Raw genomic sequence first — 19,437 nt, 5'->3', positions numbered from 1 at the left:
TAGATAAGAATATTATGAAGTAATAATTACTTAAATATTCTCGGAATATGATATCATAGGCCGTTATGTATAATATTAAAAGTGGCATTGCCGTAAATCATAATGAAAATTTCAAATTCTCATAGCAATAAAAAATTTTTTATTAACGTAAATGACAATAGGCTCATTATTAGAATTGCAATTTTATTTTAAATTGTTCATTTTAGTAAATGATTTTATTATCGTTTAAAGGTCAATCTGTTAATTTGTTATTTGTGGATAAAAAATATTTTCCCAAAGATTTCGTTTACAATATTTACTAATAGCAAATTACATTTCAATTGACAAACAGTCGTAATCTTTTAACTTATAGATTATTGATCAATTTGGTTTTTTAATTTTGCTTATTTTTTGTTTATGCTCGACGCGACGATGAATGTATAAGATTTAATCGCATCAGTATTTTATTGATTCTTTGCACCAACTATTCTATTTTCTTATTTTAATTATCGTCATCGTCTATACCATTATTATCATTATTATTGTTCATATTATTAGTATTAATACGATTCATTTCACAATATAATCGGCCAATTTCAGACCTGTAATTATCGAGGTGCCACACTTTGCCTCACTACGAGGTAAAGAAAGAGAAATCGTTATATTGCGATCGGATAATGGAGAAACCTGGCGTGAACATACTCTGGAAGCTAGCGAAGAGGCGGTCCAGGATGTTCTTAACGAGAGCTTTGAAGGAGAGGGTAAATATAGTACCTATTAATAGATCGTAAATCACAATTAATAATCGTATTTATAGTACGTATGTGTAAAATAAACATTTATGTTTATTTCATTTTACTTGTTAAAGAATTAAGCCAGCTGGAGGATCTCCAAACTTCACGCATCGTAAGGATATTGACAGTGGACTTCCCGCACTATTTCGCTGTTGTTTCTCGTATAAGACAAGAGGTGCATGCAGTAGGACCAGAAGGTGGAACGGTATCATCATCAGCAGTACCACAAGTTCAAGCTATCTTCCCAGCAGCAGCTCTTACAAAGAAAATCAGAGTGGGTTTGCAGGTAATATCACCGTCACGTTATTTATTTATATCTATATATATATATATATATATAGATGGGCGTGTGCGTGCGTGCGTGTATGAACGTTTCAAAATATAGTATGGAACTTGGCGTAATTCTTATTTGAAATGACGAATGAGCGAAAGTTCGTTTTGCAAAAACAAATACAAAAATTCAAAACAATGGATAGCGTAGGCTACGCAAATGTCTTCATAAACTATGAAATAAGCTTTAATCAAACGCTGAATAATTTCCTCCCAACGTCCATTGAAATTCTCTCCGATACCCGAATTCTAGGCTCACCCGATACCGGCTAAATTGGTAGCTAAGCTCTTGGGTAATCGGGTCGCCGTGTCGCCTATCGTAACTGTAGAACCACGAAGACGGAAGTTCCACAAGCCAATAATATTGACGATACCCGTGCCTCAAGCGGCCAATAAAGGAATGATCAACCAATATTCTGGGGACGCACCGACGCTGAGGCTCCTTTGCAGTATAACTGGTAATATATGCTTGCGCGTAACATTTAGCGAAAGGCCACCTCGCTCTCGGAATAAGCTCCTTCCCCTTGATAAACCTATTGCTGTAATTAATGCGTACGGGGACCCGCGAGATCTTGAAAACGCTCTTTGACGAGCGACATGCAGTTCTAACGGGAAGATGTAAAAGAATGAGGTGGCACGCACTTTTTATTTCATAGGAAACATCTTGTTAATTACCATTGTTGTATACATATCTTGTTGTGATTCATTGTTAATGCTTGCGTATTATTAGGATTGAGTCATTTAGGTATGGATCATTACTTAACGTAGATTAAATTTTTTACTATGTCTAGCACCGTTTTAAATCAATAGTTTTTCTTTCAGCACATACGCTTATTTGAAGAATTCTTATTAGCATATGTAACAATCACTTATGAATTTTATTTTGTATAACTTTTTCCCAATTGTTTTCAAAGCTTATAAAAATGTAAGATATTTTAAAGTTGACTTTTTATACGAGACTCCAACGATTAATCAGTCACACATAATAAGTAATAATTGAATTGCTATAGATTCTTTTGACTTTTTCTTAACAACATTATATTATAAGCAAATGAACACATAATTTTATATTTCGTACTGACAAATATTACGCAATGAAACGAGTATTTTATAATTTAATGCTTTAGTTATTTCGCTCATTTTCTACACATATTACAAATATTTATTATTACTTTCACGTAGAATAATTTTCACTGTTTTAAGTTATTTCGCAAGCATTATCAGCCAAATACGATTAACGCATTATTCTTCTTCAAATTATTATTATTGTTCTGGTTCTTATTTTGCTTATTAGAGTAATTAATGTTCTTTATTTATTTATTTATTTATTTATTTTTTTTTTTTTATTTAGTATTATTATCATTATTATCATTATTATCATTATCATTATCATTATCATTATTATTATTATTATTATTATTATTATTAGTAGTAGTAGTAGTAGTAGTAGTAGTAGTAGTAGTAGTAGTAGTAGTAGTAGTAGTAGTAGTAGTAGTAGTAGTAGTAGTAGTAGTAGTAGTAGTAGTAGTAGTAGTAGTAGTAGTAGTAGTAGTAGTAGTAGTAGTAGTAGTAGTAGTAGTAGTAGTAGTAGTAGTAGTAGTAGTAGTAGTAGTAGTAGTAGTAGTAGTAGTAGTAGTAGTAGTAGTAGTAGTAGTAGTAGTAGTAGTAGTAGTAGTAGTAGTAGTAGTAGTAGTAGTAGTAGTAGTAGTAGTAGTAGTAGTAGTAGTAGTAGTAGTAGTAGTAGTAGTAATAGTAGTGGTATTGTTGCTGTTATTTATTTTTAATATGATTAGGGCACGCGTCAATAAACACATTATTCTAAACGATCCGAAATATGGTTCATTGTATATTTAGATAAGAATAGAAAATACTGTAATTTTATTTATCGTCTTTTGTTATAACCACACATCCAATTTCACACGCCTCATATCGTAATACAGACGATTATCTACTTAACCGCAGCACGGACATATTCTAATAATTTTATTGGACTTGGTATGTATGTCGTTCAGGGGGTCAGTCTCGGGCGGTTTGGGAGGATGTGACCGGCTCAACACCCTTGACTTTTGTCAAGGACTGCGTCTCATTTACAACGACAGTCTCCGCTCGATTTTGGCTAATGGATTGCCGAAATATATCGGAGGCTACGAAAATGGCAACAGAATTATATACACACGCAACTCATGTGCCTTTTATGGCTAAGTATGCACTTTACGTCTACTATTGTCATATTATCGATCATAGGGAGTTTTAATAGTTAATTGTTCGTGATATTCGTATGTTTGCAGATTCGTCGTTTTTGCTAAACGAGTCGATCCCTTAGAAGCGAGATTGCGCGTATTTTGTATGACAGATGATAAAGAAGACAAAACATTAGAGCATCAAGAACACTTTACCGAAGTTGCCAAGAGCCGTGATGTCGAGGTAAAAATGAATTTGCATTTTCTTAGAAATTGCCTTCGAGAAGTTTTTTATTATTATTGTTATTTATTATTGTTTATTTGTTTCTTTTTTCTTTTTTTTTTTTTTTTTTTAATATTAACGCTATTTGGCAATTAGGTTCTTGAGGGAAAAACACAATACATGGAATTTGGTGGTAATCTTATACCGGTACTGAAAAGTGGCGAACAATTGCAATTACCGTTTAGAGCGTTTAAAGAAAATAGGGTTCCTTTCACCGTTAGGGTTAAAGATCCCGATGCAGCAGATATGATGGGTAGAATCATGTTTATGAATGAGCCTAGAATTGCAAAGGGTGAACCACCACAGACTCCAATTTGTACGTTGAACATTCTTCTACCCGAGAAAATCTCACCCGAAAGCAGAAATTCCGAGCTCGATTTACTCGAGCTGTCGAAAAATTACAGTTTCATCCGCGATGGAGAATTAAGTAAGCACAAATGCACTTTATTTATTTAATGCTTTATGAGTGGCACACATCTTTAAAAATTTATTCAATTTAATCGAGAAATTAATCTTTTTACAGGCAGGCCCGAGGCTATTCATCGTGCTACAATACGCCTGACGGATATCGCTAATTTGCTCGAAGAAGATTGGGAAAAACTCGCCCAAGAGTTAAATATCTCCTCCAATGAAATTAGTCAAATTAAAGAAGAATATCCCGATAAAACCGCGCAACAAGCAACGGCGATGTTCAAAGTCTGGCAAAGCAATGGAAATAAGGCAACCGGTAAGTCTTTCATAGCATTAGTTCATCGTATCATCATTCGTCTTATTTTAAATAAGTCATGTCTTATATATTGTCGAAAAAATTTGTGAAAACATCTTTAAAATAAAAAAAAAAAAAAAGAAAAAAAAAAGAAAAAATGTTTACAATAATATTGTAGAATATGAATGTGTGAAAAACCAGTTTCACACGACAGAGTGAGGTAAACACACGTTTAAAAAGAATTGAGTCACACGTGTGGAATCTCTGCAGAATCGTAGTCGATGATGTCATTCATTATTATGCTTGACATAAAATCCATGGACCGTGTGCGGTTGCCTCGTAATACCCTCTCCCCTTCCCTACTCACGCAGTTCGTTCGCGCTAATCGTCGACGTCGCATTATATACGTGTCGCTGCAGCTCGCGATCATCGTTATACTATAATCAGCAAAAATAACGATATTAGCTCAGTGTTCAACCGACCTGCATGAAGTGACATTAGGAGAACTTGCAGATTGCTGGAGGTCGATCGTTTTTAGTGCAGACCTTGCGGATGAGGTTTATTTCCTTTATATTACAATGTTTCTATCATTGTATCAAGAATATGAAAGTGAAACGCCACAACAATACAAAAGTGAATTGATGATATTGTTTAAACGAACTCCAGCTCTGCGAGAAAAAGTCACTCGGCAGGAAGGTCCGTGTTAAAATAATATCCAAGCATTTAAGTTATGGAATAAAATTTAATTAAGTTAAAAGCTTGCGATATTTACTATTTATAAAAATTATGAAATTTTATAGCTTTCAAATTGAGTGTTAAAAGACTGGAAAATTACACATTCAAGTATCAGAGTGTCACGAAAATAACAATTATTATTTTTTATATATATATATATATATATATATATATATATATATATATATATACATATTTCGTTTGAGAATTAGATGAATGGTATAATGGTATAATTAAGCTTTCAATAAATTTTTAACATAGGAAACACTTTGGAAAAGGCGCTAAACAAAATTGGTCGCGAGGATATTGTAAAGCAATGCATCTTTAACGTCGAGCTAGTGACGGATGATATTGAAAAAGCAGTCGCTCGCGTCAGGTTGGATCAACCTGGTTTTGACTCCCTAAAAGAAGAATTGGGTCCATCGAGAAATACATCTCTTAGACGAGACGCAACGATGGATCCCAAAATGGATCCGGATTACGAAGAACTTGACAGAATAAAGGTATGGTGTGATGATAGATGGCTATTTAAAAATTCGGACTTATTCTACAGAAATTATGGGATAAAATATTTATTAAGTAAGTACAGAAAGAAAAAAAAAAAGATGAAATAAAAAAAAACAAGATTGTCTTCAATTAGATGTTAAATTGCTGTTTTATTTCTTCAATGGGTGCCGGCTTAATAATCTTAATAATGAATACTCATAAGTGAGCGTAATATAGTTGAAATTTTACTTTAATCGTATATATATATGTGTATATATATATATATATATATATATATATATATATATATATTCTTCATTGTGTTCCTTGACCTTTGAAATTATCAAAAGTACATTAGTTTATTCGCGATATGATAATTACCCGGTTAATTAAAAGTGACTCTATTGTTTGTTGCAGCATTCTGAATCCACAGAAGACCTGAATAATATCGGTGGTGGTAAAAGGACGAGTAAGTATTATCTGCAAATATGACATTTGAATTAAATTTAAATGGATTTTTTTTTTTTTTTTTTTTTTTTTTCATTATTATACATATCGTCAGTGAAATGTAAGCAATTTTACTTAAAGTTTTTTCAATAGATAATTAATTACTTACTATACCTCGGCTGTTATGGCTCTTCCGGTTTATTATAATATTATTGCATGATTCACGGCATAGCTAACTTCCTACGCAGTAAGTGGTGTCGTGAAAACTATGTCGTCAATGTTACTGCGAGCACATCACACTTTTCACAATTATTTCACTCTTCTTCAAAAGCTTAAGTCATTACGCTGATGTATAATTATGACATAATCGCTTATACATACAATTATCTGAATTTTTATAATATAGCGTTAGTCAGTATTGCATTTTTATTCTAACTTTATATTCTTGTTGCATTGATGGGGATGTCGGAGGTATTTATATTTTTCGTGATATGATTCTCTCATTCGATCAGATTACTCGAATTTTGTAAAAATGATTTAATTTCTAATAATAAAGATTACATCATGAATATATAATAAAGATCATAGTGAAAAAAGAGGAAATCGTAAAAATTATAAATACATTATTGAGAAAGACGTAGTGACGATTATAATAAATAAAGTCTCAGTTGTTTATGATTGATAGGCGAGTAATATTTCAAAAATTCGAGTGATTTGGTTTGAAACGTATTTGCAATGAATTATTTTATCGTTACTTGCCCTCCGAAATTCTCTCAAGGTATTTTCTTTTTGGCTAATGAAAATAATTTTGCCGTTAATTGATTAATAGGGCAATAAAATTTGGCGTTTATTTTATTTCACATTCACTATGTGTTGCTCATTTTTTTTTTTTTTTTGCACTTAACAGCCAAACAGCACGTAACTATTACGAATGGCACTGTTTACAACGCTACCTCGACCCCAATCAAAGATAAATATGCCAGCGATGAAAAAGATCTTGGTGATACGATGGCCGATTTTATCGAGAATAAATATCGTACCACCGATACAATGGTGAAAAAATCTCGCGATGAAATTGACGACGATAACAAAAAGCGCCAGCGGGTCTTGGCAGATGCTAACAAAATAGTTTCCGGTAAGTAATATATGCATGCATGACTACGGAATAGTCGCCGGGTTGAGGGGATTAGCTTAACTTGATATAGAAATAATAATGACATCGAACGGTAAAAATAAACAAGCTAATAAATAAATTTTTCTTACGCAACAAACTCATGATTTTCGTCTAACTACGAACTGACGTTAATCCATGATTTACACTTCGATGTCTACTATTAATATAATAATATACGCTTTTGCACTCTGTGCAAAATTCTGCGCTATTATATCCTTATTTATATTTAACCAATTAATTATTTTTTCTTTTTCTTTTTTTTTTTTTTATATAAATATATATTTACCACTACAATGTGACAGGTTTCTGGAAGCCGGTGCCAATTTCTTCAAATTTGCAGAGCTTGCTTATTAAAACATACGATTAATGTATAACAAAAGATTTAATTTCTTAGCAGCAGATTTTTTGTATCGCTGATATGTGCTGCATAAGCTCTATTTACATCTTTTATTTCAGCTTTTCAGCGACGATTTGTTTCAGCAAGATTATTTTCTGCAATTTTCTGGCGCTGCATGCATAGTCTAACTGCGTATGCGTATATAGCAGCTATCGATTAAAATCAATTTTAGCAAATAGTATTTAACGTCTTACGTGGTGAAGCGCTCTCTCTCTCTCTCTCTCTCTCTCTCTCTTTCTCTCTTATTTTTCTTCTTTTTTTTTTTTATAAAAAGTAGCGCCTAGTATTAATTTCATATAAATGATACTAATTTTATTAAATAGCAATCGTTTTAACAATTGTGAACTTGAATTTGTAACGTACGCTTGTAAAACTATTTAGTGTTTACTTACTTACATAGATTTACAAAAGCAGTTCTATTAATAAATATTTCTGTCTAACAATAATTGATCCAGTGATATGAAAACGTATGAAATTTCATTATATGATTTAGATGCATTAATAAAATATCAAAATAACGTCTTTTAAAGTATCAATAACAAAATCATTAAAATAATAGAATATTAGTTAATCTAATAATGGTGATGACTGCTCCACAGCACTTACACTACGCACAAGCTATATGGAAGTCTAACAGCCGTTATCATTATATCGATAGGCAAGAAAAAGTCATTCAGCTAACACTAATGATGAATACAGAATATGAAAATATGATCATAATGATACTTATTTAAAAACGAATTTTACATGGCTAAAATATGAAATACTTAATTAACAGGTGTAAGACAAGATGCTGAGAAAAAGATGGGCGAATTAACGACGGAAGGGTGGTCGGTGGTTTCTAATGATGATGTGCGAAAAAATAATGAGGTGGGATATGTTATAATGCAACAGAAACATACGATGGTAGATGATCCGAGCGTAGCGGTTGAACCGCCTATTATTCAGCAGAAATGCATTGTAGGGACTAATGGCGATAGGACTGTAACAACAATAACTACTAAAACTATAATTACAACTACTAGGGACGGTAAAAATAAAAAAATTCTTGATAATGAGGAAATCGATGAGAGTGAATCTCCAAAATACGGTGGTGATAATCAATCGAAGAGCAAGGCAATTTGTGAAACGGTTACCACAGACAAAATCGATGCACCGCAATCTCAACACGAATGTATGATTGATAAAAATAATCAACCATCAGCCTATGAAATAGTTTATAGTGCAAAAGAAAATATTAATAAAGAGAAAAGAGATAATATCGAAACTGAAAATAAAAAATTAAAAGACAAAACGAACGGTATATTTGCAGGCATATTCAAAACACCAAAATTAAGAAAAGATAAGTCCAAACAATCGAAGGAAATTTCATTCGACAGTGCTGATGAAGACACAAAACTAATAACAATAAATTTGTTGGACGATATGAAAAAATATACGAATGAAACGCACGGCCATGAAGTTATAACTGTCGAACAAATACAAGACAAACAGCAAAATCGCCAAGATTTGACAAATGTAGATATTAATGTAAAAGATGATGTACTTGATAAACATCTAACCGATACGGCCAAGGATAAAAATGTTGGCATTTTTGGAATATTTAAACACTCAAAATCAAAAAGCAAAAGCAGAAGCAGTTCCAAAGAAAAAAATTCTTCCAATGATGTTTCATTTGACAGTGGTGATGAAGAAACCAGAAAAATCACTACAAACATTTTAAAAGACATTAAAAAAAATTCAGCATATTATACGGATCCCGTTGTAAAAACAATCGATGCAGATGTACATTATGTAGATAATATATACCAACGATATTCGAATAACGAAAATGACGAACAGAAACATAAGGACAGTACACACGAGCAAACATCTAAGGAAGCAGATGAGAAAGATAACGATAAATCAAGCGGATTCTTTAATAAATTCAAAAATCCGAAAACAAAGGGAAAAAAATACGGTAAATCCATAGAAAAAAATAATTTACAAACAACACAACGTGAAAGTATTCATGAAGCAACACGGAATATCAGAGACAATTTATTGGAAGATACTAAAATGACAACTGTAAGACCAAATCCATACCCCAATGACTATAAAAATCAGACACTAGATTATAATCAACCGCTGTCGTCAAAATTAGAGGGAAATCAAGAATCTGCAAATATACGTCATACAAGTTCAGAAAAATTACAACTCTATACAGAAAATTTTCCAGACTGTATAAAAGACAATGTAAATATTAATAGCAAAGATATTAAAAAAGCTACGGAGCAATTCTTGGAAGATAGTATTAACATAGCGAGAATTAACGACGCACGTCCGTATCCAGCAAATGTTATAAATAACCGCGGCCAAACAGTGCATAACGAAACCGATAAATTCAAGCAAGATTTACCAACGAAAGATTCGATGAAGCATAGTCAATGGCCTAATCGTGCAAATGACAATGTCGTTGATCCAACAACGGCTGCAAAGGACAATGTCGTTGATGCAACAAGGGACGCAAAGGACAAAATTGTTGATACAGCAAATGATGCTAAAGTGAAAACTGAGAAGACCGTGAAGGAGGTTGCTGATTCAACGGAAGCAGCTGCGAAAAAAGCTAAAGATAAAACTGGCGGATTCTTCTCTGGAATTTTCAAAGGCGCGAAACACGCAGCCGACGAAGTTGCAGACGACGTGAAGGAATTTGCTGAAGAGACTAAACAAGAAGCTATTGAAGAAGAAGAAAAAGCTAAAAGAGCAGCAGAGAAAGCGGCCAAGGGTCTGAAAGATGGGGCTGAGAAGGTTGTAGATGACGTCAAGAAAGGAGCCGAAGCAGTTGGAACAAAACTTTCAACAACTGAGAGAAAAATCGAACATGGCTTGGGCGACCTCAAAGATAAAATTGATGATACTGGAAAGAAAGCTGCTACAAAAGTTCACGACGTAGTCGAGGATGTGAAGGACACGAGCAAGGCTGCAAAGGACAAAGTCGTCGATACAACAAGAGATGCAAAGGACAATGTCGTTGATGCAACAAGGGACGCAAAGGACAAAATTGTTGATACAGCAAATGATGTTAAAGTGAAAACTGAGAAGACCGTGAAGGAGGTTGCTGATTCAACGGAAGCTGCTGCGAAAAAAGCTAAAGATAAAACTGGCGGATTCTTCTCTGGAATTTTCAAAGGCGCGAAACACGCAGCCGACGAAGTTGCAGACGACGTGAAGGAATTTGCTGAAGAGACTAAACAAGAAGCTATTGAAGAAGAAGAAAAAGCTAAAAGAGCAGCAGAGAAAGCGGCCAAGGGTCTGAAAGATGGGGCTGAGAAGGTTGTAGATGACGTCAAGAAAGGAGCCGAAGCAGTTGGAACAAAACTTTCAACAACTGAGAGAAAAATCGAACATGGCTTGGGCGACCTCAAAGATAAAATTGATGATACTGGAAAGAAAGCTGCTACAAAAGTTCACGACGTAGTCGAGGATGTGAAGGACACGAGCAAGGCTGCAAAGGACAAAGTCGTCGATACAACAAGAGATGCAAAGGACAATGTCGTTGATGCAACAAGGGACGCAAAGGACAAAATTGTTGATACAGCAAATGATGTTAAAGTGAAAACTGAGAAGACCGTGAAGGAGGTTGCTGATTCAACGGAAGCTGCTGCGAAAAAAGCTAAAGATAAAACTGGCGGATTCTTCTCTGGAATTTTCAAAGGCGCGAAACACGCAGCCGACGAAGTTGCAGACGACGTGAAGGAATTTGCTGAAGAGACTAAACAAGAAGCTATTGAAGAAGAAGAAAAAGCTAAAAGAGCAGCAGAGAAAGCGGCCAAGGGTCTGAAAGATGGGGCTGAGAAGGTTGTAGATGACGTCAAGAAAGGAGCCGAAGCAGTTGGAACAAAACTTTCAACAACTGAGAGAAAAATCGAACATGGCTTGGGCGACCTCAAAGATAAAATTGATGATACTGGAAAGAAAGCTGCTACAAAAGTTCACGACGTAGTCGAGGATGTGAAGGACACGAGCAAGGCTGCAAAGGACAAAGTCGTCGATACAACAAGAGATGCAAAGGACAATGTCGTTGATGCAACAAGGGACGCAAAGGACAAAATTGTTGATACAGCAAATGATGTTAAAGTGAAAACTGAGAAGACCGTGAAGGAGGTTGCTGATTCAACGGAAGCTGCTGCGAAAAAAGCTAAAGATAAAACTGGCGGATTCTTCTCTGGAATTTTCAAAGGCGCGAAACACGCAGCCGACGAAGTTGCAGACGACGTGAAGGAATTTGCTGAAGAGACTAAACAAGAAGCTATTGAAGAAGAAGAAAAAGCTAAAAGAGCAGCAGAGAAAGCGGCCAAGGGTCTGAAAGATGGGGCTGAGAAGGTTGTAGATGACGTCAAGAAAGGAGCCGAAGCAGTTGGAACAAAACTTTCAACAACTGAGAGAAAAATCGAACATGGCTTGGGCGACCTCAAAGATAAAATTGATGATACTGGAAAGAAAGCTGCTACAAAAGTTCACGACGTAGTCGAGGATGTGAAGGACACGAGCAAGGCTGCAAAGGACAAAGTCGTCGATACAACAAGAGATGCAAAGGACAATGTCGTTGATGCAACAAGGGACGCAAAGGACAAAATTGTTGATACAGCAAATGATGTTAAAGTGAAAACTGAGAAGACCGTGAAGGAGGTTGCTGATTCAACGGAAGCTGCTGCGAAAAAAGCTAAAGATAAAACTGGCGGATTCTTCTCTGGAATTTTCAAAGGCGCGAAACACGCAGCCGACGAAGTTGCAGACGACGTGAAGGAATTTGCTGAAGAGACTAAACAAGAAGCTATTGAAGAAGAAGAAAAAGCTAAAAGAGCAGCAGAGAAAGCGGCCAAGGGTCTGAAAGATGGGGCTGAGAAGGTTGTAGATGACGTCAAGAAAGGAGCCGAAGCAGTTGGAACAAAACTTTCAACAACTGAGAGAAAAATCGAACATGGCTTGGGCGACCTCAAAGATAAAATTGATGATACTGGAAAGAAAGCTGCTACAAAAGTTCACGACGTAGTCGAGGATGTGAAGGACACGAGCAAGGCTGCAAAGGACAAAGTCGTCGATACAACAAGAGATGCAAAGGACAATGTCGTTGATGCAACAAGGGACGCAAAGGACAAAATTGTTGATACAGCAAATGATGTTAAAGTGAAAACTGAGAAGACCGTGAAGGAGGTTGCTGATTCAACGGAAGCTGCTGCGAAAAAAGCTAAAGATAAAACTGGCGGATTCTTCTCTGGAATTTTCAAAGGCGCGAAACACGCAGCCGACGAAGTTGCAGACGACGTGAAGGAATTTGCTGAAGAGACTAAACAAGAAGCTATTGAAGAAGAAGAAAAAGCTAAAAGAGCAGCAGAGAAAGCGGCCAAGGGTCTGAAAGATGGGGCTGAGAAGGTTGTAGATGACGTCAAGAAAGGAGCCGAAGCAGTTGGAACAAAACTTTCAACAACTGAGAGAAAAATCGAACATGGCTTGGGCGACCTCAAAGATAAAATTGATGATACTGGAAAGAAAGCTGCTACAAAAGTTCACGACGTAGTCGAGGATGTGAAGGACACGAGCAAGGCTGCAAAGGACAAAGTCGTCGATACAACAAGAGATGCAAAGGACAATGTCGTTGATGCAACAAGGGACGCAAAGGACAAAATTGTTGATACAGCAAATGATGTTAAAGTGAAAACTGAGAAGACCGTGAAGGAGGTTGCTGATTCAACGGAAGCTGCTGCGAAAAAAGCTAAAGATAAAACTGGCGGATTCTTCTCTGGAATTTTCAAAGGCGCGAAACACGCAGCCGACGAAGTTGCAGACGACGTGAAGGAATTTGCTGAAGAGACTAAACAAGAAGCTATTGAAGAAGAAGAAAAAGCTAAAAGAGCAGCAGAGAAAGCGGCCAAGGGTCTGAAAGATGGGGCTGAGAAGGTTGTAGATGACGTCAAGAAAGGAGCCGAAGCAGTTGGAACAAAACTTTCAACAACTGAGAGAAAAATCGAACATGGCTTGGGCGACCTCAAAGATAAAATTGATGATACTGGAAAGAAAGCTGCTACAAAAGTTCACGACGTAGTCGAGGATGTGAAGGACACGAGCAAGGCTGCAAAGGACAAAGTCGTCGATACAACAAGAGATGCAAAGGACAATGTCGTTGATGCAACAAGGGACGCAAAGGACAAAATTGTTGATACAGCAAATGATGTTAAAGTGAAAACTGAGAAGACCGTGAAGGAGGTTGCTGATTCAACGGAAGCTGCTGCGAAAAAAGCTAAAGATAAAACTGGCGGATTCTTCTCTGGAATTTTCAAAGGCGCGAAACACGCAGCCGACGAAGTTGCAGACGACGTGAAGGAATTTGCTGAAGAGACTAAACAAGAAGCTATTGAAGAAGAAGAAAAAGCTAAAAGAGCAGCAGAGAAAGCGGCCAAGGGTCTGAAAGATGGGGCTGAGAAGGTTGTAGATGACGTCAAGAAAGGAGCCGAAGCAGTTGGAACAAAACTTTCAACAACTGAGAGAAAAATCGAACATGGCTTGGGCGACCTCAAAGATAAAATTGATGATACTGGAAAGAAAGCTGCTACAAAAGTTCACGACGTAGTCGAGGATGTGAAGGACACGAGCAAGGCTGCAAAGGACAAAGTCGTCGATACAACAAGAGATGCAAAGGACAATGTCGTTGATGCAACAAGGGACGCAAAGGACAAAATTGTTGATACAGCAAATGATGTTAAAGTGAAAACTGAGAAGACCGTGAAGGAGGTTGCTGATTCAACGGAAGCTGCTGCGAAAAAAGCTAAAGATAAAACTGGCGGATTCTTCTCTGGAATTTTCAAAGGCGCGAAACACGCAGCCGACGAAGTTGCAGACGACGTGAAGGAATTTGCTGAAGAGACTAAACAAGAAGCTATTGAAGAAGAAGAAAAAGCTAAAAGAGCAGCAGAGAAAGCGGCCAAGGGTCTGAAAGATGGGGCTGAGAAGGTTGTAGATGACGTCAAGAAAGGAGCCGAAGCAGTTGGAACAAAACTTTCAACAACTGAGAGAAAAATCGAACATGGCTTGGGCGACCTCAAAGATAAAATTGATGATACTGGAAAGAAAGCTGCTACAAAAGTTCACGACGTAGTCGAGGATGTGAAGGACACGAGCAAGGCTGCAAAGGACAAAGTCGTCGATACAACAAGAGATGCAAAGGACAATGTCGTTGATGCAACAAGGGACGCAAAGGACAAAATTGTTGATACAGCAAATGATGTTAAAGTGAAAACTGAGAAGACCGTGAAGGAGGTTGCTGATTCAACGGAAGCTGCTGCGAAAAAAGCTAAAGATAAAACTGGCGGATTCTTCTCTGGAATTTTCAAAGGCGCGAAACACGCAGCCGACGAAGTTGCAGACGACGTGAAGGAATTTGCTGAAGAGACTAAACAAGAAGCTATTGAAGAAGAAGAAAAAGCTAAAAGAGCAGCAGAGAAAGCGGCCAAGGGTCTGAAAGATGGGGCTGAGAAGGTTGTAGATGACGTCAAGAAAGGAGCCGAAGCAGTTGGAACAAAACTTTCAACAACTGAGAGAAAAATCGAACATGGCTTGGGCGACCTCAAAGATAAAATTGATGATACTGGAAAGAAAGCTGCTACAAAAGTTCACGACGTAGTCGAGGATGTGAAGGACACGAGCAAGGCTGCAAAGGACAAAGTCGTCGATACAACAAGAGATGCAAAGGACAATGTCGTTGATGCAACAAGGGACGCAAAGGACAAAATTGTTGATACAGCAAATGATGTTAAAGTGAAAACTGAGAAGACCGTGAAGGAGGTTGCTGATTCAACGGAAGCTGCTGCGAAAAAAGCTAAAGATAAAACTGGCGGATTCTTCTCTGGAATTTTCAAAGGCGCGAAACACGCAGCCGACGAAGTTGCAGACGACGTGAAGGAATTTGCTGAAGAGACTAAACAAGAAGCTATTGAAGAAGAAGAAAAAGCTAAAAGAGCAGCAGAGAAAGCGGCCAAGGGTCTGAAAGATGGGGCTGAGAAGGTTGTAGATGACGTCAAGAAAGGAGCCGAAGCAGTTGGAACAAAACTTTCAACAACTGAGAGAAAAATCGAACATGGCTTGGGCGACCTCAAAGATAAAATTGATGATACTGGAAAGAAAGCTGCTACAAAAGTTCACGACGTAGTCGAGGATGTGAAGGACACGAGCAAGGCTGCAAAGGACAAAGTCGTCGATACAACAAGAGATGCAAAGGACAATGTCGTTGATGCAACAAGGGACGCAAAGGACAAAATTGTTGATACAGCAAATGATGTTAAAGTGAAAACTGAGAAGACCGTGAAGGAGGTTGCTGATTCAACGGAAGCTGCTGCGAAAAAAGCTAAAGATAAAACTGGCGGATTCTTCTCTGGAATTTTCAAAGGCGCGAAACACGCAGCCGACGAAGTTGCAGACGACGTGAAGGAATTTGCTGAAGAGACTAAACAAGAAGCTATTGAAGAAGAAGAAAAAGCTAAAAGAGCAGCAGAGAAAGCGGCCAAGGGTCTGAAAGATGGGGCTGAGAAGGTTGTAGATGACGTCAAGAAAGGAGCCGAAGCAGTTGGAACAAAACTTTCAACAACTGAGAGAAAAATCGAACATGGCTTGGGCGACCTCAAAGATAAAATTGATGATACTGGAAAGAAAGCTGCTACAAAAGTTCACGACGTAGTCGAGGATGTGAAGGACACGAGCAAGGCTGCAAAGGACAAAGTCGTCGATACAACAAGAGATGCAAAGGACAATGTCGTTGATGCAACAAGGGACGCAAAGGACAAAATTGTTGATACAGCAAATGATGTTAAAGTGAAAACTGAGAAGACCGTGAAGGAGGTTGCTGATTCAACGGAAGCTGCTGCGAAAAAAGCTAAAGATAAAACTGGCGGATTCTTCTCTGGAATTTTCAAAGGCGCGAAACACGCAGCCGACGAAGTTGCAGACGACGTGAAGGAATTTGCTGAAGAGACTAAACAAGAAGCTATTGAAGAAGAAGAAAAAGCTAAAAGAGCAGCAGAGAAAGCGGCCAAGGGTCTGAAAGATGGGGCTGAGAAGGTTGTAGATGACGTCAAGAAAGGAGCCGAAGCAGTTGGAACAAAACTTTCAACAACTGAGAGAAAAATCGAACATGGCTTGGGCGACCTCAAAGATAAAATTGATGATACTGGAAAGAAAGCTGCTACAAAAGTTCACGACGTAGTCGAGGATGTGAAGGACACGAGCAAGGCTGCAAAGGACAAAGTCGTCGATACAACAAGAGATGCAAAGGACAATGTCGTTGATGCAACAAGGGACGCAAAGGACAAAATTGTTGATACAGCAAATGATGTTAAAGTGAAAACTGAGAAGACCGTGAAGGAGGTTGCTGATTCAACGGAAGCTGCTGCGAAAAAAGCTAAAGATAAAACTGGCGGATTCTTCTCTGGAATTTTCAAAGGCGCGAAACACGCAGCCGACGAAGTTGCAGACGACGTGAAGGAATTTGCTGAAGAGACTAAACAAGAAGCTATTGAAGAAGAAGAAAAAGCTAAAAGAGCAGCAGAGAAAGCGGCCAAGGGTCTGAAAGATGGGGCTGAGAAGGTTGTAGATGACGTCAAGAAAGGAGCCGAAGCAGTTGGAACAAAACTTTCAACAACTGAGAGAAAAATCGAACATGGCTTGGGCGACCTCAAAGATAAAATTGATGATACTGGAAAGAAAGCTGCTACAAAAGTTCACGACGTAGTCGAGGATGTGAAGGACACGAGCAAGGCTGCAAAGGACAAAGTCGTCGATACAACAAGAGATGCAAAGGACAATGTCGTTGATGCAACAAGGGACGCAAAGGACAAAATTGTTGATACAGCAAATGATGTTAAAGTGAAAACTGAGAAGACCGTGAAGGAGGTTGCTGATTCAACGGAAGCTGCTGCGAAAAAAGCTAAAGATAAAACTGGCGGATTCTTCTCTGGAATTTTCAAAGGCGCGAAACACGCAGCCGACGAAGTTGCAGACGACGTGAAGGAATTTGCTGAAGAGACTAAACAAGAAGCTATTGAAGAAGAAGAAAAAGCTAAAAGAGCAGCAGAGAAAGCGGCCAAGGGTCTGAAAGATGGGGCTGAGAAGGTTGTAGATGACGTCAAGAAAGGAGCCGAAGCAGTTGGAACAAAACTTTCAACAACTGAGAGAAAAATCGAACATGGCTTGGGCGACCTCAAAGATAAAATTGATGATACTGGAAAGAAAGCTGCTACAAAAGTTCACGACGTAGTCGAGGATGTGAAGGACACGAGCAAGGCTGCAAAGGACAAAGTCGTCGATACAACAAGAGATGCAAAGGACAATGTCGTTGATGCAACAAGGGACGCAAAGGACAAAATTGTTGATACAGCAAATGATGTTAAAGTGAAAACTGAGAAGACCGTGAAGGAGGTTGCTGATTCAACGGAAGCTGCTGCGAAAAAAGCTAAAGATAAAACTGGCGGATTCTTCTCTGGAATTTTCAAAGGCGCGAAACACGCAGCCGACGAAGTTGCAGACGACGTGAAGGAATTTGCTGAAGAGACTAAACAAGAAGCTATTGAAGAAGAAGAAAAAGCTAAAAGAGCAGCAGAGAAAGCGGCCAAGGGTCTGAAAGATGGGGCTGAGAAGGTTGTAGATGACGTCAAGAAAGGAGCCGAAGCAGTTGGAACAAAACTTTCAACAACTGAGAGAAAAATCGAACATGGCTTGGGCGACCTCAAAGATAAAATTGATGATACTGGAAAGAAAGCTGCTACAAAAGTTCACGACGTAGTCGAGGATGTGAAGGACACGAGCAAGGCTGCAAAGGACAAAGTCGTCGATACAACAAGAGATGCAAAGGACAATGTCGTTGATGCAACAAGGGACGCAAAGGACAAAATTGTTGATACAGCAAATGATGTTAAAGTGAAAACTGAGAAGACCGTGAAGGAGGTTGCTGATTCAACGGAAGCTGCTGCGAAAAAAGCTAAAGATAAAACTGGCGGATTCTTCTCTGGAATTTTCAAAGGCGCGAAACACGCAGCCGACGAAGTTGCAGACGACGTGAAGGAATTTGCTGAAGAGACTAAACAAGAAGCTATTGAAGAAGAAGAAAAAGCTAAAAGAGCAGCAGAGAAAGCGGCCAAGGGTCTGAAAGATGGGGCTGAGAAGGTTGTAGATGACGTCAAGAAAGGAGCCGAAGCAGTTGGAACAAAACTTTCAACAACTGAGAGAAAAATCGAACATGGCTTGGGCGACCTCAAAGATAAAATTGATGATACTGGAAAGAAAGCTGCTACAAAAGTTCACGACGTAGTCGAGGATGTGAAGGACACGAGCAAGGCTGCAAAGGACAAAGTCGTCGATACAACAAGAGATGCAAAGGACAATGTCGTTGATGCAACAAGGGACGCAAAGGACAAAATTGTTGATACAGCAAATGATGTTAAAGTGAAAACTGAGAAGACCGTGAAGGAGGTTGCTGATTCAACGGAAGCTGCTGCGAAAAAAGCTAAAGATAAAACTGGCGGATTCTTCTCTGGAATTTTCAAAGGCGCGAAACACGCAGCCGACGAAGTTGCAGACGACGTGAAGGAATTTGCTGAAGAGACTAAACAAGAAGCTATTGAAGAAGAAGAAAAAGCTAAAAGAGCAGCAGAGAAAGCGGCCAAGGGTCTGAAAGATGGGGCTGAGAAGGTTGTAGATGACGTCAAGAAAGGAGCCGAAGCAGTTGGAACAAAACTTTCAACAACTGAGAGAAAAATCGAACATGGCTTGGGCGACCTCAAAGATAAAATTGATGATACTGGAAAGAAAGCTGCTACAAAAGTTCACGACGTAGTCGAGGATGTGAAGGACACGAGCAAGGCTGCAAAGGACAAAGTCGTCGATACAACAAGAGATGCAA

At 38.0% G+C, this 19,437-nt stretch overlaps 1 protein-coding gene across 1 annotated transcript in view; it reads left to right on the top strand.

The window, feature by feature from the left end:
* LOC105364030 (ankyrin-3) overlaps nt 1-19,437 on the top strand; it is an 84,016-nt gene that overhangs the window by 55,103 nt on the left and 9,476 nt on the right. Inside the window, exons 22-31 of the mRNA XM_011501871.1 lie at nt 580-740; nt 848-1,059; nt 1,357-1,561; nt 3,116-3,305; nt 3,392-3,527; nt 3,663-3,993; nt 4,090-4,293; nt 5,269-5,510; nt 5,911-5,962; nt 6,848-7,075. Of these exons, the coding sequence (XP_011500173.1) occupies nt 580-740; nt 848-1,059; nt 1,357-1,561; nt 3,116-3,305; nt 3,392-3,527; nt 3,663-3,993; nt 4,090-4,293; nt 5,269-5,510; nt 5,911-5,962; nt 6,848-7,075 (1,961 nt within the window). The remainder of the gene's footprint in view (nt 1-579; nt 741-847; nt 1,060-1,356; nt 1,562-3,115; nt 3,306-3,391; nt 3,528-3,662; nt 3,994-4,089; nt 4,294-5,268; nt 5,511-5,910; nt 5,963-6,847; nt 7,076-19,437) is intronic.

This window comes from Ceratosolen solmsi, unplaced genomic scaffold, assembly GCF_000503995.2.
Source record: "Ceratosolen solmsi marchali unplaced genomic scaffold, CerSol_1.0 scaffold23, whole genome shotgun sequence".
NCBI lineage: Eukaryota > Metazoa > Arthropoda > Insecta > Hymenoptera > Agaonidae > Ceratosolen > Ceratosolen solmsi.
Note: the sequence above shows the minus strand (reverse complement) of the source record. Positions and strands in the feature narration are given on the sequence as shown.